Below are 27,574 nucleotides of genomic sequence, written 5' to 3' on the forward strand. Positions count from 1 at the left end.
GAAGACAATCATACAACATGTTGCAGCTTTATGCATTTATGTTTTACATGTTACAAAAAATTAAAGATTTATGTCCAAGAATCTTAACATGAGTCATCTTTTTAAGCTGTGATCATTTGGTAACAAAAGAGAAAGAAAAAAAGAAGTAACATTTACCTCAGGAGCATCAGGTTTCCTCCACTCAGAGATTTCCTTGGACAGCAGTTCCTCGGCACTTAGCCTCACCAACCTAAAGGGACTAACTTCACCACTTATCACCCTGTAGAACAGGCCCTGGGATCAATGAAAAACACGTTATTAAATATGTCAACACAATGAGCTGCATCACCCAAATTTGTGCTGACTCACTTTATTTTTAGGATCTTTCAGGTTGAACATGAGCGACCTGTATTTGTTCTTGTACTTGCTGTCAGTGCTGAGGCAGAGATTAAACATTTCTTTCTCAATTCCAACAGCCAACCTTGCCACATCACTCTCAGTCATTTTTAGATCATCGCTGTCACTCACCCTGGAGGTAGGAAATCAACAATTCAGGTAATTTGACATCAAAGACATTTTAGTTAACCGGAGGTGAGACACTCACCTCTTGTACAGGATGTCTGTGAGCGAGCGGCGGATGTTCTGTCTCATCTGGTTGTTGGGGGCAGGCGGCATGGGTGATGCAGCTGGGTGTGAGGGTCTAGAGACTGAAGATGCCTGAATAGAGGGGGATGAAGGAACTGGAGATGATGAGACTCTAGATGAAGAGGATGAACTGTGAGAATGAGAGTCAATTTGTTGAGGCTGCTTCTTAGGAATGGTGAAATTAGACTTGACAACCCTCAGTGCTCCTGTGACATGGATGGGACCTGGGGGGTAAGGAGACGGGGCATGGCTGGCTGATGGGGCTGCTTTCTTGCCCTTTGCTGCAGTTTTAATTGGGTGTGATTCAGGTATCTTGGAGGTTTTGGAGTTGCAAGCTCTAACAATGTGCTTCCTGCCCTTTGGGGAAACCTTGGCTGCCTTGGTGGCTGGGGATCTTTTGTTTGCTGTGGATTTCTTGTTTCTTGTGACTGGTGCTGTGGAGGGTTTTTCAGAAGCTGCAGCAGGTTCTTTGTCTTTCTGTTCCTTCTCACTCTGCTTCTCTTCTTTAGATGGGGCTGAAAATCAAAAACAAAAACACAATATTTAAAAAAAACAAAACGAAAAAAAACAAAACCCTGCAAACTTGTCTATGCAGTGCCCCAGTATTTTATCAACACTATAGATCACCACTTTCTGTGCAGAATACAGTTCAGACTAATAATGACCTGTATTCTATTGTTTTGACAATCAAATTCCCAGCAACTCTTTAACAGTAAAAACATAAAATAAACATTTAGTCAGTAAAGGGATAGATCACATCACTTGCTTGTTCACATTTTAAATACATTAAAGCCAGTGTGTTATGAACACATCATTAGAGAACACTGGGCACATGAATAATCGGTTTATTTTTGAGCAGTGACAGCACTGACCTGTTTAAGTAGGTCTATTTGACATTAAGAGAAAGTATTGTCTTCTCTGTGAGCCAAGTTCCTGATTGGACAGAAGCTGCTGATGCTGCACTGGACTGTTGAGTTGACAAGATTTTCTCACTTGAATGTGAGACACATGCAACACTGGGCAGTTTAAAACTACATCTACAATGTAAACATGACTTGGTAGGAAACACTAACCCTACTAACAAAAGGAACTAAACCACTCGTAATAAATACTTTATGAAATGCAATTGAAAGTTCTCAACCATCACTATCAAAATCATTTATAATGATTAAAGTATTAACCAATTTAAACCAATGTGATAACCACACCTCTTCAAACTGTTACCAGTGCTTCATCTGTCATGTTAAAGCTGCAACAATGTGAGCAATGAATCCTCAACATCAAACAAGAGAGAATATCTGAATCCACATGGTTTTGTTCAGACCCACACAACTAGAAACAATTTGAGGATCAGAGGTTGTCAGCCAAAGCCTCGCTCAGCAAAATATTTTCCTATGAGGAAAGTCAATGGGCCATAATTTCCCCAACAACACAGATGCAACACTGACCTGACAAGTGCATTTACATTAGCATGCATTAGCTGTTCAAACAATCCTAATACAGCCTTCAAAACAGGCGATAAATTCCACATTTGCATCGCAATAAATCTCATCAATATATGAAATTTCATGAGGTGTGTGAGGGTTTTGAGGCTGGGTCTCCCTCTTCTGAATCTGTGCTCAGCCCTGGTCCTCCATCTTCTGCTGGGTGGGGTGGTCTGGTCTCTCGCTGAATTGGAGAGTGGTCAAACCAGAGGGCTCTTTATTTCTCAGCAGCTGTGGGGGCTTCTGATGGTCACATCTCCACAGTGTGTGTAGATTGATGCATTAAACATGCTCGTTTTGAGTTGAAGTGGTCAGAAAAATCCTACAGACAGCCCACACTGCTCACATAATCAATCGAGGCATCTGAAAATCTTTTATATCACCTTTTATTTTTAAGTTAGTTTCCCATGAGACGGGGATGCATCATTTTTTTAAATAAATAAATAAAACTTTTACCCATAAAATTTAGGGTAACAAAACAAGGTTGTGCTTAATGGCTGAATATCAGCCAAGTATGATGTACAGTATGTTGGCTCCACATTAACATGGGGCAACTCTGAGACACCTACCTGCTGGAGAAAAGGAGGACGGGAGGGACCCTTTTAGGGCGAAAAGCTGAGGTGATGAAGTAAAGACTCATACACAAGCAAATGAAGCAAGTAATATGAATTCACACTGAAAACACACAAGTGCCATTCTACTCATCACACCCGCAGAGCAACAGTCTGCTGCTAAGCACTCAGACTTCGAGTAACCAACACCCTTCTGTCTCCACTAATCCTTACATTTACTTATTTGCATTTTAACTATACTATTCTCACCTCTATTTACATGAGGCACCCACAAGCGGGATAACAAAAGCGCAAATGTTGAAAGTGTCGAGATAAATGCAGCAATAATGAGGTATATATATTTTGCTGTCAAGACCCACGTCTTTCTAAATGTTGCCTCTAGCTTGTAACTGACTTTGTTTAAAGGCCAAAGCGGATTTTACAATCCAGACTTCACCGAAAATCTCCTCCAGAGCCACAGAGCACACTGAAGAACTGCTTTCGCAAGCATAACTACTCCTTCCTCTGTCATCTGATTCTGATGTGTGCAATCTACAGAACAGAGCATTGCTGCCAAAATAAACGCATTTTCGGATGACTGAATACTTACCCAAAGCCATACTTTTAAACCTTTACACAGCTGCCAACATTTCATTTTGAAACAAACCTTTACATTGATTTAACTCACAGCTCCTCCGCAGCTCCTTGCAAAGTACAGATGAGTTCATGTTCTCCCCAAAATGTACCCATCATAAATGGATGTTAGAATGATAGCAACTACATTTATCATGGATGAACAAGTGTGTGGTTTCAACAACAGCATAAAACCTTGAGAGAGATACATACACTTTTTGTTTAACACTGTTGGTGATATGGATGTAGTCTTTTCTGGTGTTACTGCAATGTAATTATGGTCACTGGACCAGGATGCAGTGGTTGGCGAGGGTGGGTGTTCTTCAGCATGCTCATCTTCATCATCCTCATCTGGATCAGGACTGTAGTCTTCATCAGAGTCCGACTCCTCACGGCTCGTCTTCCGCATCTTCTTTCGACCGGAAGCACTCCTCTGGGTGGACAGAAGAAAACACACATTCAGGCCTTTAAGCAACTACATTCAACATGGTTTGATTAACAGTCAAAATACACAAATGTCTGTAATGCTTCCTTTTGGAGGTAACATATATGTGATATATGATAGAGTGTCAAATATCCTTGGCCAATCTTCTTCATAGTCACTGGTTAGTGTAAACAATACAACTAATCATCCAGGCAAGACCAAAATGGACCAAAATATGACACCTGGGATGCCAGTTGTTGCTGTTGAGCTCTCTCTCTCTATCTCTCTCTCTCAAGGTGTTGCTGACCCCAGTGATGCCTAACTCCCTCAAAAAGTCAGACACGATTCTTGGGATTCCAATATCAAGCCCTATAAGCTCAACTGTGCATGATTAGGCAAATGTTTTCTTCATTGTTTTCCTGTTTAAACTAATTTTCTGCCGAGTCTGTGACGTGTGTTAAAAGGCATGCTGTACTGATTACTGTACCGATGCTGTAAGCATTGGTGGGCCCATCAATGAAACACCAAGGAAGGAAGGTGCCCACTTGATGACCCAAGTGACCCAAGTGATTACACCCCTACCCCACTCAAGAACACAGACACCAGTTCCAACATTGAGTCCTTTGATCTCAACAAACCGCCAGGTAGCTTTCACTGGTCTGGGATAGGGAGCTAAAAAGCAGTAGACTGAATGAATACACTGTGCCACTTCCTTGACTTCTACGCTTGCACCCCCAACAGTAATTGCTGTGTTCATTTTTTTCGCACAATAAAGGAAATGTATAGATCCCTGCTGTGACATGAGTCTAGAGAAGAAACTAAAAGACCTCTGCAGTTAGGAGGGAAATGTATCGGCATATTGTGCATTTTTGGTAAGAAGCAAATAACACAGAGAACGTGAGAAAACCACACAAAATAGAAAAAAGGAAGAGTAATACACAAAACATTAAAAATATAAAGGTGTGACACCATAACATTTAAAAAATGCATGACAGCTTGAAACTGATGTAAATGTATTAATAACCACATCCATGATCATCAAAACTGCTGAGGTTTTGTGGGGAAATGTATTTACCCAATACACAACCTGATACCAATTCTATATGAAAAAGGTGACAAATTTGTGTACAAGGGCCCTTTGTGTGCACGGATTTGATTTGCCATCAGCGACGGAATAATGGAACCTATAGTCTTCATACCCTTTGATGCAAGCCGACGCTGCATAACTCTAACCTTACACACAACCGTAGTTGGGCTAAACACTTAATCAGATTGAAATTTCAAACAATGCGTGAGTACAGTTACTCATATTTTGATGGTGTTATGCAGTATTATGTCATCATGGTCAAATCTATTACACTGAACATTCAACCAAAGCTTTGCTTCAGGAATGAATAAATTGCAATCGCAAAATCGGTCAGAAAATTAGCAGTTTACATAATTTGTCTAAATCACTCGCCCTAAAAGCTTACCTGTATTAGTGTTAAGTAAGTCTCATTACTGATATTCTGACTGATATCATTTGTAGCAGTGTTGTGTGACCCAAGCCACTGTTCCCAGGGTTTTCTACCTCACAATCAGAGATTTTTGAAGATGCAAAAGAGGCAATTTAGAGCTTCCGATCAATCTACCGTCTTCTCCACATGTTAACACCAGAAAGTAGACTTTGCCAGTTACCATTCATTATATATGCTTAAATGTAAATACCAGCATTTTAATCAATCACAGTTTTTAATCCAGTCAAAATATGACAAATGACGGGATACTCATTGACATTAATCTGCGCAATATAGACATTAACATGTTATATGTGTAGCATTTATTTTATTGATGTATCTATTCTTGTTTTTTTATATTATCGACTTGTTTTTATTTGAAAAGCACCTTCAGTAGTAATACAACCCCCTAATTTCAATATACGGGTTTCTGAGAAAAAACAAACAAACAAAAAAAAAAACAATGTTCAGTGTGCTTAATGCTAAGTCACACTAATACCACACTCACCATTCAGTAAAAATCAAACACACTTAAGGAAAATATTAAAATGTAGACTAAACATGAGATTTCACAAAATATCTAAGACTGTGGCTCCAAATGCTGTTCCTGATAAAACTACACCACATATTCTAGGTAACATTTGTGCTTCGAAGAGGAAAAAAGAAAACTTCAGGTGCTCCAAGTTACCTTTGGTGTGCTTTTCTGAGCCTCTTCCTTCTGTGTGGGCTCTTTGACATCAGTGATGGACTTCATGGCTGCTGCGGCGTGTCTCAGGATACAGTCGTTCCCACAGTACACAGAATCGGGCTGGGCGTTACTCTCACAGCCGGGTCCGATGCATTTAGGAAGCGAGGACTCCTCCGCCTTGTGCTGCTGCTCTGCTACTGGTGAGGTTTTCACCTCCACGTTTGATGCCACTTTCTGCTCCGTGTCAGGGAGCGCCTTCTGCTCGGCTGAGTGTACTGCCTTCTTCTCCACCATGGCCTTCTGCTGTGTTTTTGGCGCAGTCTGCTGCATTACCTGCTACAGTTCAGTGCACAATAAAACAGCTAATGACAACTACTTACATTATTGTCACAATAGCAGAACTCTTTATACATTGGAAGAGTATACATTTTTACGCAGTGATTAGCTGCTTAGTGACTTCAAGCATTTGCGTGTCAACAAATAGGCAGATCTGGAGCCTCTGATCGTCTGCTCCTATTCTCCATTCAACAAAAAAGTTGGGTAACAGCTATAATGCAGTTAACTCAATCAGAGACTGAAATAAAAACATTCATGATTATTTACACCAAAGTATTACGCATCACTGGCCTCTACTGTGGGAAAATTAAATGTGTATGGACTAGGGCCGGGCGATTAATCAATTTTAAATCGGATTTATTTTTAATGTTAAAAAATTAAACTATGTTTCCTTTTTACTGCTCTCTCAGCTCAGCAAGGACACATTCAACATATACAACGAACAAGAGGATCAACTAACAACAATTGTACACTTAGAAACATATCAGAATCAGAAACGTATCATTATCTAAAGAATTTGAGTTGAGATCAGTTGCAAGGACCTACCGGCTGAAAGATCTTTATCCTCTTTTTCCCAGTTGGATTAGTAGCTTTCTCAATCCTGCCTTTGATGCCAATGTCCTCTGATCCTTTCTCTTCACTTCCTGTATTTATGGAGGAAGGGGGAGTGGTCACAGTCTCAACAACAGCTGTTTTCTCAGCACTTGAGTTTTCAGCAGTTGTCAGAGGAGCAACATCAGCTTTGGACTTCACCCCCTCTGTATCTGTAGAAAGAAGAGATGTTGCAGGCCTGACCACCTGGTTTTTCTTAGCAGTGCAGTTGGGGCAGATGTAGTCCTCCCCATTTCTCTCCATCAGGCGCCCGCGGGCCTCAGTGATGCCCACACAGTCTCCATGGAACCACTCCTCACAGCGGTCACAGCAGATCATAAACCTAGTGAGCACAAGATATTTGCATTTCTACTTTTCAAAACATAATAATCAAGATAAACGTCATGGCATCTGATAGCAATTCAGAATTTATGGAAACGCAGGTCCATATTATTTGTAACAAAATATAAATTATTCATTAATCTGTGATGGCTTCTTTTTACAAACCCAGAGCTCCTTTCAGATCTGGGGTAAAAAGAATCAGAATCAACTAAGGATAGAAAGTAAATAGAGTAGGATTAATTAAAATTATGGGGAAAATACACAGAAAGTATGCATCAATGTGGACTTTGAAAAACAAATCAACATGTTCCAGTTTCATGTGGTAGATTCAAAAGAGAAGGCTGACCTGAGGCTTTTATGTTTTTCCAATTATTATTATTATTATTATTACTATTATTATTATTAAGAATCTTCATGCAAGAATATATAAGGTTACAACCACTGATCTCTACCAACCACAGGTGAAGGCTGCCACACTGTCACCATATGTTTAATCATTTATCATATAATAATGGCACATTCTCTGGAATATTGATTACATTTAATTAAGTTACAACATCGCATTGTGACATCAAAGAAAGGAGGATGTGATGATCTGGTGTCATTTCACCATTATTTCAGCACTACTTACAATTTTTATAATTGATAAATATGTTTATTATTTTATCAACTATTTGTTTGGTCCATAAAGGTTTTAATAATGTTGATCATTGACTTAAAATGATGAGGTTCTCAAATGTCTTGTTTTGTCCACAAACCAAACTAAATGCCTCTTTAATGATTCCTTTGTTATATTGAGCAAAGAAACCAGAAAATATTCCGACAAATTGGAGAACATCAAAATATTAAAATAGTTCACCATTGATTCATAATGAGGTAATCAATTAATTGTTGCAGCCCTACTGGTAATGGTAATGTGTTGCTATTAAAATGCATATGTCACTGAGGCACTGAAAGTGCACAGGTGACATGTAAATAATGTACTGAGCAGGGACCTGTGTGTGCATGCACCCTGAATTCTGCCATAGACTGAATTCATTATGTGAAAAAAGAAGTCCATGTAGTGCAAGCAATACATACAAAGTTAAGCTGATACTTAAAGTGATAGTTCGGAATTTTGGACATGAGACCTATTTTCCAACTCAGACGGTGTGATGGAGACGTCTGGAGACGTTTTCAAGAAATTTCATTCAGTTCTTCTAGTTGCCGAGTTCGCTGATGCTATGGCTAGCGCAAGTCAATGATACAAGTTAGCATGGCATTAAAAACACTGGCAAATCGATTGTAACGGCAGACTATCGATGTACATATCTGTGTTTGAAATAAAACCAACCTTGCAATTAGAAGGATTTATGTCTCAGCAGCAGCAGCAGCGCGTCATACTTCCGGCAGCGGCGGACTGATTCCGCTGCCGGAAGTATTCGGAATCAGTCCACGCTGCCGGAAGTATAGTGCTGAGAAAGTAGTCCCTCAAAAATTCATGCGATGCGACGTTAGTTTTGTTTCAAATATTATTCTATCAACACAGATATGTACATTGATAGTCTGCCGTTACAATCGATTTGCCTTGGGTGCACTGTGGAGTCGGTATGAGTGTTTTTAATGCCATGCTAACTTGTATCATTGACTTGCGCTAGCCATAGCATCAGCAAACTCGGCAACTAGAAGAACTGAATGAAATTTCTTGAAAACGTCTCCAGACGTCTCCATCACACCGGCTGAGTTGGAAAATAGGTCTTATGTTCAAAATTCCGAACTATCCCTTTAAAACAAGTTAAGCTATACTTAATTAAGTTTACTGTTACTTGTGAAAATCCCACATTACAATTCATCAACCAAATAACCAAATTAAGCAACAACAGTTAAAATACCTTTTGTTATGCTTCTGTCGACAGATGCAGTAAAGTGCATTGGGGTCATATCCTCCATCAGACTCCAGAGATGATGAAGACGAAGATGAAGATGTGGAAGAGTCATTCTCATCATCATCATCGTCCTCTTGTGTGTGGATCATGCGGATCATTCCAGGTTGCATTGTTTTTGGTTTTACTTCCCTTTTGACGGGAGCGATAACCTTGTTGGCAGGAGCAGGAGATTTAGCAGGAGCAGTGTTCTTACTGGCTGCCTTCTTTTTATTAACGTAAGTTCTCAATGGTCCACGTTTCACCACCAGTGCAGCAGGTTTGTCTTCACTCTCCTCATCAGTGGTTCTCTCCATCTCTATTTTATCATGTTCTTCGTCATCATGATCTTTCTCCTCTGTGATCTCTTTCTTGTCAGAGTCCAGCTCGGGAGGTGCCTCTGCTGTTTTGGTCCTCTCTACATCCTCAGGACTGGAATCATTCCTTTCCTCTTTCGTCTCCTCATTATCATTCTGTGGCAGGTCGTCCTTGGCAGTATCTCTGCTGTCCTCATTCTCTGAGCTGCCCTGGTCACTGACTGTTGCCCCACCACTGCTTCGAGTCTGTCTGCCACTTCGAGTCTTCCGTATAGTCTGCTTCCTTGTGCTACTTCTTGTCCTTCTCTCTGGAGACTCTGAAGCCTTGGTATCAGCGTTACCATCGAAACTGGCCTCTGACGCAGTCTCTGCATCAGTTGGGGTTTGGGAAGGAGGATCTCCACTTTCCAGACTGGGAGGGGCACTTTTTCTTGTCCCTCTTTTAGCAGTCAAAAGGAATTCCTCAAGTTTGTCCGTACGTTTAGCCTGCCTTCCGCTGCGTCGTACAGGACATCGGGTATCAGAGCTACCGGTTACTGCCTCCACTGGCATTTCCCTCTTTGCAACAGTCGACTGACGGAAACCCCAGGTCTTCTTTAGTGGACTGTTGGCCTTAGAAGATTTATCAGACTCCTCTAGTGCCTCTTCAGCCACATTCTCAATTTCAGTTTGAAAGGGTTCCTTTTGTTGGCTATCCCCTTCCCCAACACCTGCGGAAACAAAATTAAGGAAAAATGCGTAAACAACCATAGTATGCAATTAGAGTGCATCGTAACACTGCCAAGAGATTACTCATTGATTTAGGATCAAGCATACATATTAATCACTTAATGTTAATGCTCAATTTAGATTCAGCCCCAACTTAGCCTAAATTTTCACCAACATTTTAAATGACACAAAGATCATAGTACATGATAGAAAAAATGTGCTGCATATTGCAACATCATTCTTGTGAAAGAAAAGAAGCTCATTCAAGGTACCTTGAGAGCAGCTATCCATATGGTCCTGGCTCTGCTCTGGCACAGGAGCGAGAGAGAGCTCAGGGGTCACATTCTCCATTGCTGATGAGTCAGTCTTTACTTTCAAACTGAGTGTCTACAGTTAAAAGAAGAGCACACAACACAGCTATCAATTTCTATATTCTTTTCATGATATTAAAAATCCTGTGGGCTGTAAAGTCTTAAATCATGAGCCAGTGCAGGGATTGCTTGAGTGATAAAAATACTGCATTATTAGAATCTGCTGCATTGTTGTTTATATAATGATATAAGTAGGGTTGCTGGATCACTGCTCGTTTTCCCAGGAATATGCAGTGTAAATGACTGTTAATACACACAACACAGATGTAAATTACACAACCCAACTGAAAATGTGTTTCTTCCAAAATAAGCTATTTCTTTTCCTTCTGGGATCAAGCTTTCTGGCTGAAAACCATATAGCTGCGGTGTAGAAAGACAGAAAACGCCACATATCACAATATGTTTCTAAATGTTAGCTGCACTCTGCTGTGGTAGGTTACGCCAGGAGTCCCGCCTCCCCACCCACCATGCGACTGACAAGTGACTGACATGAGGGTTCACTCATCGTTACTCTGGCTTTACACGGCAACGCTCCCGGGTGAAACCGACAAAATATTTTATCAGATGTGCCTTTCGTCTAGATGGCAACAGCGTTTTTGGGGCTTAAAAACGCAAAAAAAATTAACCCACCCTCCAGAGTGGAAATCTTAAAAACGCTCCGCTGTCGCGTTCCCGTCTAAAGGGTTGAAAACGCAAAAGTGTTTTCTGAGCTGCTCACGCTGGCATGACGCTGAAGTTGGCACCACATTCGACGCTGAAGTGTTGTGTTGGTGCCAACTTCAGCGTCGTCACGCTGGCTATCCTCCTGTACGCTGAAGTCAGATCCATGTGCAGTACAAACAAACAACAACAAACATGTGGATTAGAATCCATCAGTCGCACATTCAAGTCGCCTTAGCTGCTCTGATACCTATCCAGGAGTCATTTCAGCAATTACGCCGAGTCAATGTTTTGGTTTTCGACTGTGGGCTACTCTGCGCTGCTAGAGAGAAGTAGAAGGAAGTTTCAGTGCATGCGCACACTCCTGGTGTTGTTGTATGGCAGTGCTTCACAGCGCCACCTAGCCACCTGGCATGCATACTACATCAAATTTCACACACTTTAGGACCCGAGAGAGAGAGGGAGAGAGAGACGGGGAAAACAAAAAAGCATGCAAATGGCCTTTATCGCAGCCAGAAAAGCTAATTTTAATTATCGTGTGATTAATTGATTTATTGAATATCGCGACAGGCCTATTTACAGGGCTCCAGGCTAACTTTTTGCATTGGCTGCCATAGTGCACCTAACTTTTTTTTGGTGCACCGGCACAATATTTAGGTGCACCCAACGCCAAAAGGTCACCTTTAAATCACTTTCCATAACTTTCATATAATTTGAATGATTTTTAAACAAGTGTAAGATGTAGAGAAAATACTAGTCTTTATTTGAAGCATGATTATACATAAAAAGAAAAAGAAAGTGTTTAAAGTGCTTCACTGAGCTGAAATTTAACATTTCAAACTAAAACATACATGCATTATATGTGATATATGACCCGCTCAGTGATGTTGCTAGGTTTTCAATGTGATGTGTCCCGAGACCCAAGGGTAGTCTTTTAGATGGGTCCCAGGGACATTTTGAGTCCCAGGGAAAAATTATCCAATTTCCAATTACCTTGACTACACATAATTAATATGCATCTTTCACATGCTTACTAATCACTTCCCCACTCACTTCTATATCAGATATTCAACATACAAATAGACAATGAAGAAAACAAGAACTCTATAAGAAGAAGAGGTAATTCTTATTTAACATTTGTTTTAAACCCATAGTTGTTTAGATTACTCTGATTCACTTTAAGTCCTAATATATTTGACATTTGCTAACTGAAAATCACAAAGGGCTCTATACCATAAAGTCCTGTTTTAACTCCAACAGGACTTTTACATTACAGAAATAACTTAAAAATGTCTCTTAAACAGAATTCTGAGGGGCACATATTCTCTTCTGTTCAGGTTTGCTGGATGTCATGTTTAGTAACTGCAAGCAGGCAGGAAGGCGCGCACACACAGAAACAAACACACGCTGTCTATTTATCGTTGGAATGGCGTTCAGTGCCTACCTTCCGTGGAAAACTAGGGAGACTATCAAAATGGACCGAGATTAATAAAATCTATTTCGTCATTTGGCGTCTCTACAATTGTGTTTGACGCCGGGTTGGAAACGAGCGCAATGACTGGTCGAGTTTGTCTTTTCCCAGCAGGCTAACGTTGCTAAAGTTAGACCAACAGACTGTAGCTTGTGGGCTACTGCACTGATGCAAGTAAACAGAAGTGACACATCGTAGCAGCGTAGTTTCATGTGAAAATCTGCTACACAATGCGCAGAGGTTGGCAGGTCAGTGTAGGCTCCGTTACTTTATGTGTAAAGTGTTGTTGTCACAGGAAAGGGAAGTGTTTCAATCAGCATCAGTGTTGCCAACTTAGCGACTTTGTCGCTAAATCTGGCAATCTATCTCCAGATAGGGCCATATGATTTCCGCGTTAACGGAATCGCGGACGGAATCGTGGAATTTGCCAATAAAAGGAATCTAACGATAAACGCGGAATATCGTGGAAATTGACATAATGTGACTGAAATGCTGTCATCGTGAGGAGAAGGAACGTTTGTCTGGGGAAATGTTCCGGGGAACGCTCAATCGTGGCACCACCCGTGCATCTCCTCACAAACACTCACCCGGCCAGGGTTTCCCCCATTGCGTGTTGCTTGTTTATTTACTTTATATACACTTTTTTTATATACATCACAGATTTTTCGAAACCGCGGAACAAGTGTGCTGCGCCCGCATGTAACCGGCGAGCATCCTCTTGTCCGGGTGCTGATTGAAACTCAAGTCCGACCATCAAATACGCCGTTATTACAGTTATATTATTATTGTCAACAAAAATGTTATATTTAGGAATGCAACGATAATTCGGCAGCTGAAACACAGCGAGTAAACTGTGGAACATCGGCCATTATTTGCTGGAAAGTCTCTTTGCGCAAAAGTGAAACTTATGAACTCCCCTCGACTTTCACTTCACACCAGAGAACATTCTCTCGCTTTGAGCAGTTCACTAAAGAGATCGGCTCATCTGATGCATCTGTTATTCCCTTAATTGCAGCGTTGTAGGGGTAAAATTACGTGTAGAGAAATGATCCAGTCGGATATGGAGAAGCGCACAGGAGAGGGACAGTACAGCGCAAGGGCGGTGCGCAGGAATCTGTCTGCACCAGATGAGGGGGCACTACCGCTTTTTTATTTGTTAATTATTTTACTTTTAAATGTGACCAACATTGCATGGCTTGTTTTAAGATTCACAAGCATTTACTTAACCCTATCGTGCATAGCGGGCACTACAGTGGACAGCTACTAAAAAGTAACTTTCTCTTTAATGCATTGGTTTCTATGGTGGAAATGCGTATCAGCCTCTAGAGCGCTCTCTGCTGCCATAATCAATTGAAGTCAATTCAGTGGTCAGTCGGTGTAATTGCAAGTAAATTTCCTCTGAATCCAAGATGGCCAATAATCGGCTATACCTGCCGACCACTGCGGCATTTCATGTCAATCCTTCTATACTAGAAGAGCCCCAGTGGTAATAAAAATATGATGATATGCAGGAACATCTAGGGAAGGATATCATCTCTTTGGAATATGAAATTTTTATGTCCAATATGTAGACAATTACAATTAACCATGTGTCAAATGAAGTGGACATCATGCATCACCCAGTATATTTTAAACACGTCATAAAATTGCTTCACTGTTTCTTGTGACTGTTTTGTAAATGTAAATGTAAATGTACTTTATTTATACAGCCCTTTACAACAATCCTTTCGGTGATCCAAAGTGCTTTACAAGAAATAAATAAATAAAGAGGAAACGCATAAAAGTAATTAAAAACAATAAAAACAATAAAATAGTGCAAAATAAAGTAAGATAAAATCAGATAAAAGATAAGAAGACAAAAGATAAAAAGTGTCACCATACTACTCGGTATTAAAAGCCATCCTAAATAAATAGGTTTTTAGCCTTGATTTGAAGAGGCCCAGGTCAGAGATAAGACGCATCTCAACAGGGAGTTTATTCCAGAGCCTGGGAGCAGCAACAGCAAAGGCTCGATCACCCCAGTGTTTATATTTTGACCTGGGCACTTCCAGCAACATTTGGTTGTTTGACCTCAGAGCTCTACCTGGATCACAAACAGTTAAAAGCTCAGATAAATAAGATGGGGCAAGATCATGAAGAGCTTTAAAGGCAAACATTAAAAGTTTAAAATCGATTCTAAAAGAGACTGGAAGCCAATGGAGAGAGTGTAGAACAGGGGTGATGTGCTCTCTTCTATTAGTGTTGGTTAAAAGACGGGCAGCAGCGTTTTGAACAAGTTGAAGGCGACTGAGAGAAGTCTGGGAAATGCCAACATACAGTGCATTGCAGTAGTCTAATCTGGAACTGATTAGCGCATGTATGGCTTTCTCAAGGTCGTGACGGCTTAAAAACGTTTTAACTTTGGCCAGCAGACGCAACTGGAAAAAACTAGTCCTGACAATGTTGCTAATTTGTTTATCAAACCTCAGATGACTGTCAAAGGTTTTGGTTATAAGTTGGTGTATAATTGCTATATTTATAAGATAATAATTTAAAATCTAAATTTTTGTGCAGATTAGCTATATTTATTTTATCACCCAAGTAGCCCGTGAGGTCAGGTTTGCAACAGGATATCACTGGCCCCAACTCACTCAGGTGAAAAATACAAACAAATGCCATGATGCTGCATGCACAAGGAAGACCAAATACACCTGCATGCAATGCTGTGTGTCACTTGAACAATTGAGAAGTCAGTGGATTCAAGAAGAAAGTTGCATTTCAATGGACATTTTAATTAACTGACACAAAAAGCTCACACATTCTATCGTGGTAAAGTAAGTATAAAGGGTAAAAAACGGAATTTAAAAGGACTAAAACGGGAAAAACGGAATTCTCAAAAATTGAAACTGAAAAAACAGAATTTGGAAAAAAAATAAAACAGATTTCATAGGGCCCTACAGACATTAACTAATAGCTAATCTTTTAACTGACTAAAAGCTACTATTAACTGATGGTTGTATAAGTGACTCATTGTGGTTTCCTGCTAGCGTAACGCACCTGAAGTGGGTGAGGACATGGGACACAAGCTTCGAGCTAAGCTGTCGAACATCATGCATTTTTTGGTCTGAACGTGGTGAACTTTAGCACATCGTTTAGTGAGATTTCTTGTAATTCCACCTTTACAAGCAAAACTATTATTGCACTATTAAAGCTCCGCCAGTTGTTTAGGTAAATTCTGGTGAAATAAAACCAGACTTTGAAATGTTTAGGTCTCTCTGTTATGACCCAGTCAGAGAGGGTCTGTGTTTGTGTCAGTCTTGCCATGTGTGTGCGGTAGACAGGCAGCGGTAGCCAGCCCCGTCTCCTGCTCGAACAGATAGCAGACTGGGACAGACACACAGAGATCTCATGTGAACAGCGAAAATCCGTCACAAACGTCAATTTTAATTTAACACCAGTGCTATTCAATATTACGGTTCTTCAAAAATTTGCCCAAGGACCATTTAGTAACAGGTTTCAGTACCCATCCCTATATCTGACTTTGCTCAGCCTATTTAAGGCCACATTATACTTCTCCGTCGTGGTGACGGATACGCACTGCAATTTCCCTTCCCCATCAGTAGGGGTCGCTACGCAAGGTTGTTGTGCTTTTGGCTACAGTGAGCAATGGTGTCCGAGAGAGAAAGACTGTTGTTGCAGCCGACATACCATTGAAATAGTGGTTGCTTCTCACTTTTCTGTGTCCCGGAACGCAGTTTTAAGATAATTTGAGGCGAGAAATTAGCCATTTAGAGTCTAAACATGTGCTGTGTGTATTAAGATATGCCGTGTTTATAGTTTGGCAGCGACGTTGTTGGCGGCGATCTGCTCCACCTCTGTGGACGCTCGGTGCGCACTGTGAGCCGGCACAGAGCAGCTTAGCTCGGCCTATCCTGAGGACCAATCGCTGCCCTTGCCGTCTCCGTTGTCCCTTGACGGAGTGACAGACACTTTTTTGTATATTTTGTGCAGCCGGAGACGACGCAGAGGCTCTCTGACAGGCTCTGGGTCGACGCAGAGGACTCTGCGTAACCTACGTAGAGCACTTTACGCAGGAGTATAAACTGGCCTTTACTCGATTGTATTTTAACAGTGGCGATAACGGTATCACTTCGAAAGCTCAATATTGTCTACGGTGGTGCTTGGCTTTAGTGTGTTCAACTTGCTAGCCGACATTATCATTGTGTGAAGCTACTGGAGCTTTACTGCACAACACCACAGGTTTAAAAATAAATAAAAATGTAAACTTGGGATGCACCGATTGCCATTTTTGGGGCCGATTCCGATTTCCGATTTTTCAAGAAGTTTGACCTGCCGATACCGATTTTAGCCTATTCCGATATCTTTTTTTTTAAACCACTTTACAGCATACAGAAAGATATATATTTTTGAATCTTTCCTTTAATAGAACATTTTAACATAGTAATACAAAATGACGAACGGTTTCACGGTATATGACAGTATTTTTTTTTCACGCATAATCAGGTGTTCACGGTATTTTCTATTGGTTGAGAACAGAATTACTGCAGTAGATTAATTTAGGGTTGTCTATTTTACTGACATGAATACTGTCGAATAACTCTCTTCACATGGCCCCAGATAATGATGCTGTTTGCAAAGAAGAGCTACTCATGATTCTAATGAAGTGAGGAATCAGAATGCAAAGACAATTGCAGTCAAAATACAAAACTTTGACTCTGCAAATCAAGGTCTTCTATAAAAGTTCCCAGTGTTACCTGTTGATGTGGAGTGTGCTGACCTTAACTTCATGCGTTCTTGATATTCCAAGACATGCTTACTAGGGCTGTCAAAATTGCTATTCGAAAATTCCCTCTTAAAAAACACAGATATTCAAATATATTCTCATAGCATTTGCATCGCGCATCTGGGGACTTTCAATATATAGAAACATTAATGAAACGTTTACATGCAGAGCGCTCACTCGCAAAGCAGACCGCAGCGTCGCGGATGTTGTGTAATCAAATACACCGGTATAGCGGTATATTAAAAATTCATATCATAACGAAAATAAAAACCGGAAAATTGGCCGGTTCCATTCACTGGCCGATTAATCGGTGCATCCCTAATGTAAACCTACAATTGCTCAATACATCCTGAAGTCCTTAGACCTAGACTCAAAGCAAAAGCTATTCCATATGACCAGGAGGATGAAGACATCAAATCATCAGTCTCTTCATCATGTACCTTGTTAATATATAGCCACCTTAACTAATAAACATTAATTAATAATTAAACACTCACACCACCACCCCCGCAACACTCATTTGGAGTAAGGCTGAACAATTTAGAATAAATATCTAATTGCGATTATTTTGACAGGAATTTAAATATGAGTCGCGATATCTGAGGGAATGGTGATTTTTACTCATTTTCATTCGAAAAACATATTTAAAAGGATTACTGTCTGATATTTGTAGAAGATGATTCTAGAAGATGAGTGAGAGTGAGCTTCAGCAGCTGATATGATTGACATGTACTTGCAATGCCACCAGCAAACCATAACATCTGCTGAGCCATCAACAGTCGGTACGTTTACATGCAGTTACATCGAGCTAGGGCTGTTGTCCTACTAAGACAACAATCGATCAAACAACTTTCCAAGTATACAGAGAATCAATTTATTGGCTGTGTTCGTCCGACTCTGCAGGTGGCGCTGCATCTCTTTATAAGCTAGTGTGTATTGAATCACTTTTCATCACAGAAAACAGCCAGATGAACGATGAGATGGAAATTTTAGTGCATGCGCAGAACACCTAGACCGACTCCAACACAATTAAGTGTATACATGCAGGAGTAATGGGACTACGTTTACTTATTATCCAAGTATGTTAGTCCGACCAAGACTCACTAGATTTTAGTCGGACTAACGTGTTTACATGACATTAAGGAAACCAAATAACTGTCTTAGACGGACTAAAATCACACTTAAAATGCATGTAAACACACTGAGCTACTGACAAGGCAAAATAAAAACTGCTGTTATTATCACTTAAGAAAGCAGGAGAGAGTGAAGGAACAGCTTTTCACCGTGGGCGCTAAACTGTCACCACAGTACTGCAATAACCATGACAGCTCTAAAGAGACTCATATTTTAGCTGGTTATGAATGGAGGGAGAGATACAATAACTGGCTGAAAAGCTAAAAATTAAAAGTTCAATCAGCCCACTGTTCAAATACAAGTTTCTTGACAAAAACACTAACACCAGCAGAATCTGCTGAATCATGTCAGATTCTCAATCATAAGTGACTGCGGCTACATCCGGTTAAAGACGCTTTAAATGTCTACCCCTTGTAATCTCATGCTGCAATATACACTTAAAATAAAAAACAATTCCATTTGGTAATGTTTGCTAATAAGAGTTATTCATTAGGGATGCACCAATTTATCAGCCAGTGACCGGAACCGGACGATTTTCACGTGATCGGCCCCAATTTGCCGCGGCGCTGCTGTCTGCTTTGCGAGTGGGCGTGCTCTGCATGTAAACGTTTCATTAATGTTAATATATTTGTTTCAGTCACTGAATGACGCCTGTCATATTTGGGACAAGTGTCAGGACCTTAAATTGCTTGCACAAAACTATTGATCAGCACTCAGCATTTGTTTGTTTGTCATTTAAACCAGTGCGCAAAGAGTGCGAGGCATTGTTGGCACGGGGCGGGCGAGAGAGAGAGCGAGTGAGGTCTGCGCTCTTGGTCATCAGTTAATTTACTTATTTTTGTTTAGGTACCATGTTGTGAACTGTGTTTAAACTTAAATAAACTACATCTACAGGTAGTTATGTCTTGTTGTATTAGTTTGTCCTGTTACTGTCATCGCCTGACAGTCTGGCTGATTGAAAGCCCCCACATGCAGCGGATGCAACGCACATCAGATGCGCGATGCAAATACTATGAGGGTTTTAAAAGGGTTCTTGGTGGAACCGTCCAAGATGATTCTGGGGCCATGTGAACCTGTACTAGTGTAGAGTTATTCTACAGTATTCATGACAGTAAAATAGACCATCATAAGTTAATCTACTGCAGTAATTCTGTTCTCAACCAGTAGAAAATACCGTCATATACTGTGAAACCATTACATTTTGAAAAATACCGTGATATATATTTTAGGTCATACCGCCCAGCCCTATCCCAATGTATCATGACAATTGATTTTGTATTTTTATATCATTATTTATATACTTCTATTTTATAGTGATTTTTTTTGTATTTTTAGTTGGATATTGGATGTGAACTGATTGTATTTCTATGTTAAAATGTTCTATTAAAGAAAAGATGGAAAAATATATATCTTTCTGTATGCTGTAAAGAGGTTTAAAAAAAAATGGAATTGGCTAAAATCGGTATATGCAGGTCAAACTTCTTGAAAAATCGGAAATCGGCCCCAAAAATGGCAATCGGTGCATCCCTATTATTCATAAGGCAACTTCAATCATTAACAATACTAAAACCGAAAGCATCCTAATACAAGAGCTTTATTTGTCATTATACAGTACAGGTACCATACAACGAAATTGTATACAAACTCTTACTGCAAATAATTACATGAGTACAAAAAAATCAATATCTGTACCTGCAGTTCAGCAGCGACAGGAAGCACAGAACACACTTCTTCAAACTAAAAGTGTTTTTGATGCTAAACATCGGTCTTGTTAAAAGTTACAGCATCTGCCAAAAGAGAAAAACAAATGTTAGGATTGCAGTACACCAAACAGAAATGCAACAGTAGTATGGATTGGTCTAAAGTAGAGAAACGAATTTACACTAAAACAAATTATTTTATTGAAAGATATTTTACAATCTAGAATATTTAATGCACAAGTGTTTTGTTATGATTTAAGCAAATGCTGTAGACACAGCAAAACAAACGAATATTAACTTCTGAATAAAATGCGCCACAATAATGATTTTGCATGACCAATAAGTTGTTGGCAAATCTGTGAGGACAAAGTCTTTGTAAATAATTTACTACAGCACATCATGCATTCAATAAGTCCCTTATAGTCAAGATTGTATATATATATATATATATATATATATATATATATATATATATATATATATATATATATGCAGTACAATGCTGTACTGCAAATAAAACCCTGAGACCCTCATATCGACTGAAAAAATACTCCAGGGATCTCTGCCCCAGTGCAGAACAAGATAAGAAATATATCTGCTTTTGAATTATTTGAATTGATTCACTGATAATCATTGCATATTGCATCGTCGAAATCATCATCATCGAAAAATCCACCCAAAGACAAAATTGGTGGTCACGACACGGCACCACGTGAATGTATCGCAAACTCGCAAAGAGAAGAGGGAGGGACCCGGGAAGAACAATCTAATATTCATGTATTCTATATAATCATGGCGACGCTTTCATATTATTTACAGATTCTGTGATATACTTGTTTACAGTGTTTATTGGTCGGTAATGGTTGCACCGCATCTCCTTCAGGGAGAAGCTGCACACGGCCATGACGCGCAATTCCCCCTCATTAACAACCACACGTTATCTGTTCATCTAACGTATATGGTTAACGTGACCAGTATATGCAGGGGGAAACATCAAGACTATATTGTTGAGGCCAACTACGACCACGTCCTTCTGGTCTACGATGATGACAACTAAGCCTACGCTCCACTCAAACCACATATCAACTTGCCTAGCCACCGTTAGCCTAGCCACCGTTAGCTAATATAGCAACTAATGCACATTTTTGGTTCATTGTTGGACCGGTTAATTAGGTCATCTCTAATTACACCTTGCGTGTTAAGCGCTTTATTTTTAGCCGGTTTAAGTTCGCTTTATAACAAGAACCCACATTTTACAAAACGTGCACTTGCTAGCTAGCAAGCCTGGCTCACGCTTTTCGGCCACCACGAGCAAGCTAACAGCAGACAACACCTGTAGCCATAAACCAAGCCAATAACGCAATATGTAACTAGTAAAAAGAAAACCAAAGAAAAACTCTGAATTATACATCGAGGGTCCAATCTAATTTACTGGCATTAGTGACCAGAATTCAAGGCTATTACGTAGTTAGTATATACATTAGTATAAACCGTAGATAGCCGTACCAGGTTCAACCTTGCGTCAGATACACGAAATAGGTTCAAACAATGGGACGACAAGGGCCTCGAAAAACCGAGATATTCGAAGAAAAACATCGCTACACTAATAACATACTAAATGATTACATTTTACCCACCTACACTCTAGAAATACTGATGATATGCCCTTGCTCTCTCTCTCTCCGATCATTCCTCCATTTTCCATTCCCGCTGGAGCAAACTGGTGACTGCGGCAGATGGCCGACGGTTTGCGCAATACGGTCACCGATGCAACAGCGCCACCACTGGCCAGGAGGAACACCAATCCATCCACCATTATCTGTTTGTAAATACAACTCTGGCATTTTTAGTTAGATGTCTATGAGGCGCCGATTGTCAAGTTGATAAAACATGTATAAAAACATGTGAATTTTTTTAATGTTAGTTTTGACCAGATTTACAGCAATATTTGTTTTTGACATTTAGAAAGTGACGTGTGTCTGTGACTTGTTTTTCTAACTCAATTATAACATTTATAACAGTTCTGTGTAGGCCTGAATGCTAAACAATAATTTTCCCTTACATTTTGGAAAAAAACATATAGTTGGCCTTTAACTTTGGAAATGGAGGAACCCTTTGTCCATATTTCAGTACATCTGTGGATACAGCGGAAATGGATGAAATAAGGAAATGTATATTGCAAATACATTGTTTGTGTTACCAAAAAAGTGTCACAACATTTTACTGAGATTACAAAAAACATGATTTCCAGTGTTTGAGGCCTGAGCTCTGACCAGCGGCCCCAACAAGAGGAGGCGTGACAGTTAAACTACTTTTGCTGATAAGCTGGGAAGAAAGGACAATTTCATGTCATAATTATCCTGACCAAAATGCCATAAATGCAGTTTTTGATATTATTATGACTAAAATCTTAATATGACTCTAAAACACACTAAAAACAAGAATGTCAAATAAGATTATCATAAATCATTTGGTCTATGACTAGAATGATGCAGGCTGGATCAACTGTATGTTGGCAGGGTGGAGGGTAAGTCATTCACGTTAAATAAGGATTTTCCCCATTTATACTTATTGAAGTTCACCATGATCAACTTATTGGGAGTGATTTTTTTTTAAATCACATTTAGTGATCTTATCATATATTGTTCCATATCTATGGCAACCAACTTTAAAAAAAATAAAATATTGTATTATCTGTCGTTGAGTTTCAGAAAGTTCAGATTAAACCCTACTTACTAAATCTACAGTCAGTCCTATAATTCTCTGCTTCATAGCTAATCAGTATATTCATAACAAACAGCTCATTTAAATATTTTTTATATATTTTTCTTTGCAATATACAGCAGGCAACATTAGAATAACAAATAAATTATTAAAGAACACAAAATTAAATGTACAGACATTTCTGTCAACAGTCATCTACTCTAAAACTGAAGTGGTCCTTAAAACATAGGTTACATTTTTGCAGTTTTAAATGGTTATATTGTTTAGTGACACTCAAACATGCTCTGATAGATACTGACAGCTGTCTGCAGTCTGCAACAAGTGCATTAATATGCAGTATACATTTTAAACTGCCCCCTCTACTGGTTATTAACTACAGTATCTGCCGCTAGTCCTGTTTCAACATCTTTTTCAAAGATCATTGAGGTGGCGTCAGTGTGTGAGCCCTGAAAGGCAGACAAAATGTATACACTCTTAGAAATAAAAGTGCTAAGTTGAACCATATAAGGTTCTTCGGCTTGTCCTCATAGGAGAACCCTTTTTGGTTCCAGGTAGAACCTTTTATAACGTTTCCACCTGGAATACCAAGAACCCTTTTAAAACCCTTCATTCAGGAAAGGGGTTTTAAAGGGTTCTCTGGATCAAAATGGTTCTTACTGGAACCATTAGTGTTACCAAGAACCATCAGAAGCAAATGGTTCCAGGTAGAACCTCAGCCCTTGTAGAAGAACCCTTTTGGAACCCTTATTTCTAAGAGTGTAGATAAAAATACTTTAGATTACTCCTGTACCAGAATGATGTACATATCTGTGTAGTGACCCCCCCCCCCCCAAAAAAAACATATTCATTTACATTTTCTAGTATGGTGAGGTGGGTTATGACAAAGTGACAGAGACACTGTCAGCACATTTTTCCAAGTCGCAGTCTTTATCTGAAGGTGCAGGGACGGGCATGTCTCTGAGAGGGTTTGGGCCAATGTTAGTCTGCCCTAACCCTTTGTTTGGCAGGTCTGATGTCGACTCAGCCTCAGGTTCCTGCTGTGGAGCTGTGGCTACGTATAGAACAAAAACGTGGAAATGCATTACATCTAGGAAAATGTCAATATGAAGGTCAGTAGTGGTGATTACACAGACAGGCAAAGGAATGAAGATATTCAGACAGTTAACAAAACAGTTCCTGTATGTGTGGGTGTTATCAACAGCATGTTGAAACTAGGGCTGGGCAATACATGGATATTATAGCTATATCGTGACATGAGACAAGATATGGCCTTCGATTTTGTATATCGTCATATCATGATTAGGTATCTGTGATAACTTTTCCTGGTTTTCAAGGCTGTCACTATATTTATAGTCAATTTAATCATTTCTAAGGCACATAGATATCCTTTATTTAACACTAAAGCCAAAGAAATAAAGCAGGTATTATCTGAAACAAAAGGAAATAACTGCATTTTAAGCATGTCATATTTTAGAGTGTTTTTACAGTGTATTATCACTCCCTTTGAGAAGCACAAACATCTCAACAGAAAACTTTTTATGCGCCCAAAGAAACCACCTGTGTGTAGTTTTATATCCACATATATAAGAAATAACAGGATAAAGCCTAAGAATGTCCAGATATTATTTAGAAGCCATGACATATTTTCCATATGGCCCAGCCCGAACTGAGAATATAGCACAGGCTGTTGTTACCTGACTGAGTGCAGGACTTCATGTGTTCAGGCCAGTGAGCTTGCTGACAGGGGTAATCACAATAGCTGGTGTTCCAGCAACAGTAGAAGATGGCTTCTTTCCTGCAGCTTGCACACCACTGTTTCTTCTTCGTCTCATCCACTGCTTGTTGCTTCTCCAGCTCCATCTGTTTCTTCAGCTCAGTGACCAGCCTCTCTCTCTCCTGCTCCAGACTCTGCCTCATCTCTGCCATTGTCAGCTCTGCATTGAAACAAGCAAACACGAGAAGTCATCACTCTGCTGACACTGCTAAGAGAGTTCTACATGAATGGACTTTTTGTATTTCTTTTTGTCTCACCGAGATTGTGCTTCATTTCAGACAACTCTTGTTGATGCAGCCACTGTAGTTTTTCTATTTCAATTCTCAATCGTCTTATCTGTTGGGGAAGCATGAGAACATGTTTGGGTTTGTCATGTGTCACACGGAGAGCAGTTCTTATGAGCTAATTTATGATCAGTGTGTGAAGGATCAAAACTCCTACCTCTGATATTGTGTTTCCCGAAGTGCTCTTAGAAAGGTCGTTGTAGATTTCGGTCATTGTACCTTTAATTGCATCCATTATCTAGAAAGACCATAATGTATTTTAAAGCTTTTACATAATATTTATATAAACCAACATTTTGTATTTATTGAATTTATTCAATGTGTTAAATGTGTTGCTTTAAAGCTAGGGAAATACTATTCTGACTTCTTTCTGAGGTTAGATATCAAGCAAAATATTTTTGGCATTATTGTTGACAATAAGTAATGAATTAGTAAAGTAAATGAAGTAAAGCCAGCACAGGGGGGTGCACACAACTCAATTAGTGCTTTTGGTGAAGTTTCTGACTTCTGAGAGACTTGTCTTTCAACTGAAAGGTTAGGTTATGATGTGTATGATGATGTCTGCTGATGTGTCCTCGGGCAAGTCTCTATGTTGCTCCTGCCAGCTGTGCCGGCAGCATGTGAATGGGTATGAAATGTGTGTGACAAATGATGCACTGTATAAAAGTGTGAGTAAATGGGTGTGAAACTGTAGTGTAAAGTATACTGAGTGGTCATCAACACTACTTTGTGTCAGTATCTCATACAACCACCTACACATCAGTTTTTCTAGTTATCCTGCCTACTGTAGCTTTAACCATACATAACAGTCTTTTTTTTTTAACAACCCAATGTTTTTGAATGTATTTCAGAAACTGACCTGTTGGTCCTAAAGACCAACATGTACTAACTTTAGTTGTGTACTTGGCAATGTCTGCAGCCACATCTGCAGAGACAGTGGGGATATACTGGTCTGTTGCCACTGGTGATGATGAAGCAGCTGTGCTCAGACTCGATGCTGCCACCATGGCAACAGAAGCTGGACTACTGGATACCAGGGTGACAGCAGATGTGTTTGTGCTGAGAGGGTCTTTTTGTTGAACAGCTAGAATACAAAAATAATTATCATCATCATCATCATCAAGGCAGAATTCCCACATAAAATGACTGTTGTGGAGTGGACGTTCAACAAATGTTTGAGGATATCAGGATAACATTTGTGTGCCTGCCAGATTCCTCATTCACACTTAGTGAATACTGTCAGTTGAGACTACAACATTGTTATCCACCTTTGACAGCCTGTCTGGTCTGATAGCGTGTACTTTGTGCTGAAGATGAGGGCACAGCTGTTGAGGCGTTCCCAGCCTGTGTTTGGGTCAGCACTTGTCCCTGGCTTTGCCTGGGTGATGTCACCTGGCTTTGGGTGGTTGCCACGAGTTGTTGGTTTTGTTGTTGCACCTTCTCCATGTGCCACTTTGGTGAGGATGTCTGAAACTTGGGATTCCACACCACAGCTCTCTGCACCACTGGCACAGTCTCCCTCGGCAGCAGAGGGCGCTGTTTCTTCAACGTTGGGATGGTGGAGGCCGAAGAGGAGGAGGAAGAGGGGGGAGAAGCTGTGGCACTGGACATGGCTGCAAGACTTATGGTTGCAGGAGAGGGAGCTGTGAAGGGGACCATGGTGACAGAAATGGCCATTGGGGACTGTGTGGAAACAGTAGAGGGTATGGAGAGAGCAGCGCTGTTTTGAGATGGGACAGTTGATAGAGTCAGGGGTTTGCCTACAAGAAGAACAAGGACAAAAAGTGACAAAATTACCTACATTTACCAGTATTGTTTGTTTCTCCCCCCTGTGTCCAATTATCACTGAGCAATGGGGATTGGGTACCTTACTCAGGAGTGCACCATCCCCATTGCTCATAATGTTTGAATATTTCTCATAACTGGGTTTACCTGCAGGTGCCTCTTTTACAGTGGTAGTGTCTTTCCTGCTCCTCTTTCTGTCTTTGCGTCCTTGTTCCTCTCCTAGGTCAATAACCAGCTCCCTCTCTGAGTCAGAATCATCCGCTGGCACAGGCTGCATTGACTCTTCTCTCATCTGAGTCTTCTCCTCAGGATTAGGTAATGTTTGAAGTGCTTTGGTATTCTCCGGACTCTCTTTTTCTGAGTCCATGCGTATTTTCTCTTGAGCTGGAGCATCTGCTGGTATTTTCATGGTGTTGTCAGACTTGGATGCCACTAGTGTGTCAGTTTTACCCTCCTTATCTTGGCTTGAGGAAGATTGGTCTTTGACTTTACTTTTGGGGGTGTCCTCCTTGGAGGCTGTGTCCCGGCCATCCTTGGTCTTTTGCTCATAATAACTGGCATACTCACTGTCACTTGAGTCGGATTTATCAGACTCATCTGAGTCACTTTGTTCCACACCTTTATACACATCCACAGAGATTTCATCTATACCTGCAAAGCAAAGGAAGAGGCAAAACATCATTACAGATGCATAGCCAAAAGTTTCTTTCAATATAATAAATATCTTTGGACTTTCAAAGAAGACATAGATACTGCTGAACATTAACTGGTAAAAGAGAAATACATTGAATTA

The 27,574-nt window shown here is 40.1% G+C and overlaps 2 protein-coding genes across 5 annotated transcripts in view; both read right to left on the bottom strand.

The window, feature by feature from the left end:
* Positions 1-21,927, bottom strand: part of dido1 (death inducer-obliterator 1) — a 31,406-nt gene extending 9,479 nt beyond the window's left edge. Inside the window, exons 1-10 of the mRNA XM_083906123.1 lie at positions 21,852-21,927; positions 20,207-20,301; positions 10,368-10,482; positions 9,041-10,097; positions 6,783-7,170; positions 5,901-6,236; positions 3,506-3,725; positions 584-1,139; positions 349-508; positions 157-273 (exon numbers count right to left, since the gene is read on the bottom strand). Of these exons, the coding sequence (XP_083762249.1) occupies positions 157-273; positions 349-508; positions 584-1,139; positions 3,506-3,725; positions 5,901-6,236; positions 6,783-7,170; positions 9,041-10,097; positions 10,368-10,446 (2,913 nt within the window). The 5' untranslated portion in view covers positions 10,447-10,482; positions 20,207-20,301; positions 21,852-21,927. The remainder of the gene's footprint in view (positions 1-156; positions 274-348; positions 509-583; positions 1,140-3,505; positions 3,726-5,900; positions 6,237-6,782; positions 7,171-9,040; positions 10,098-10,367; positions 10,483-20,206; positions 20,302-21,851) is intronic.
* A 1,773-nt stretch (positions 21,928-23,700) lies between these two features.
* Positions 23,701-27,574, bottom strand: part of zmynd8 (zinc finger, MYND-type containing 8) — a 54,717-nt gene continuing 50,843 nt past the window's right edge. For all 4 annotated transcript variants that reach the window (XM_083906397.1, XM_083906396.1, XM_083906395.1 and 1 more), the window contains 7 exons: positions 26,929-27,432; positions 26,265-26,756; positions 25,887-26,080; positions 25,154-25,234; positions 24,970-25,048; positions 24,633-24,872; positions 23,701-23,989 (listed from right to left, as the gene is read on the bottom strand). In XM_083906397.1, the coding sequence (XP_083762523.1) occupies positions 23,814-23,989; positions 24,633-24,872; positions 24,970-25,048; positions 25,154-25,234; positions 25,887-26,080; positions 26,265-26,756; positions 26,929-27,432 (1,766 nt within the window). In that variant the 3' untranslated portion in view covers positions 23,701-23,813. The remainder of the gene's footprint in view (positions 23,990-24,632; positions 24,873-24,969; positions 25,049-25,153; positions 25,235-25,886; positions 26,081-26,264; positions 26,757-26,928; positions 27,433-27,574) is intronic.

This window comes from Microchirus variegatus, assembly GCF_963457635.1.
Source record: "Microchirus variegatus genome assembly, chromosome: 19".
NCBI classification, from domain to species: domain Eukaryota; kingdom Metazoa; phylum Chordata; class Actinopteri; order Pleuronectiformes; family Soleidae; genus Microchirus; species Microchirus variegatus.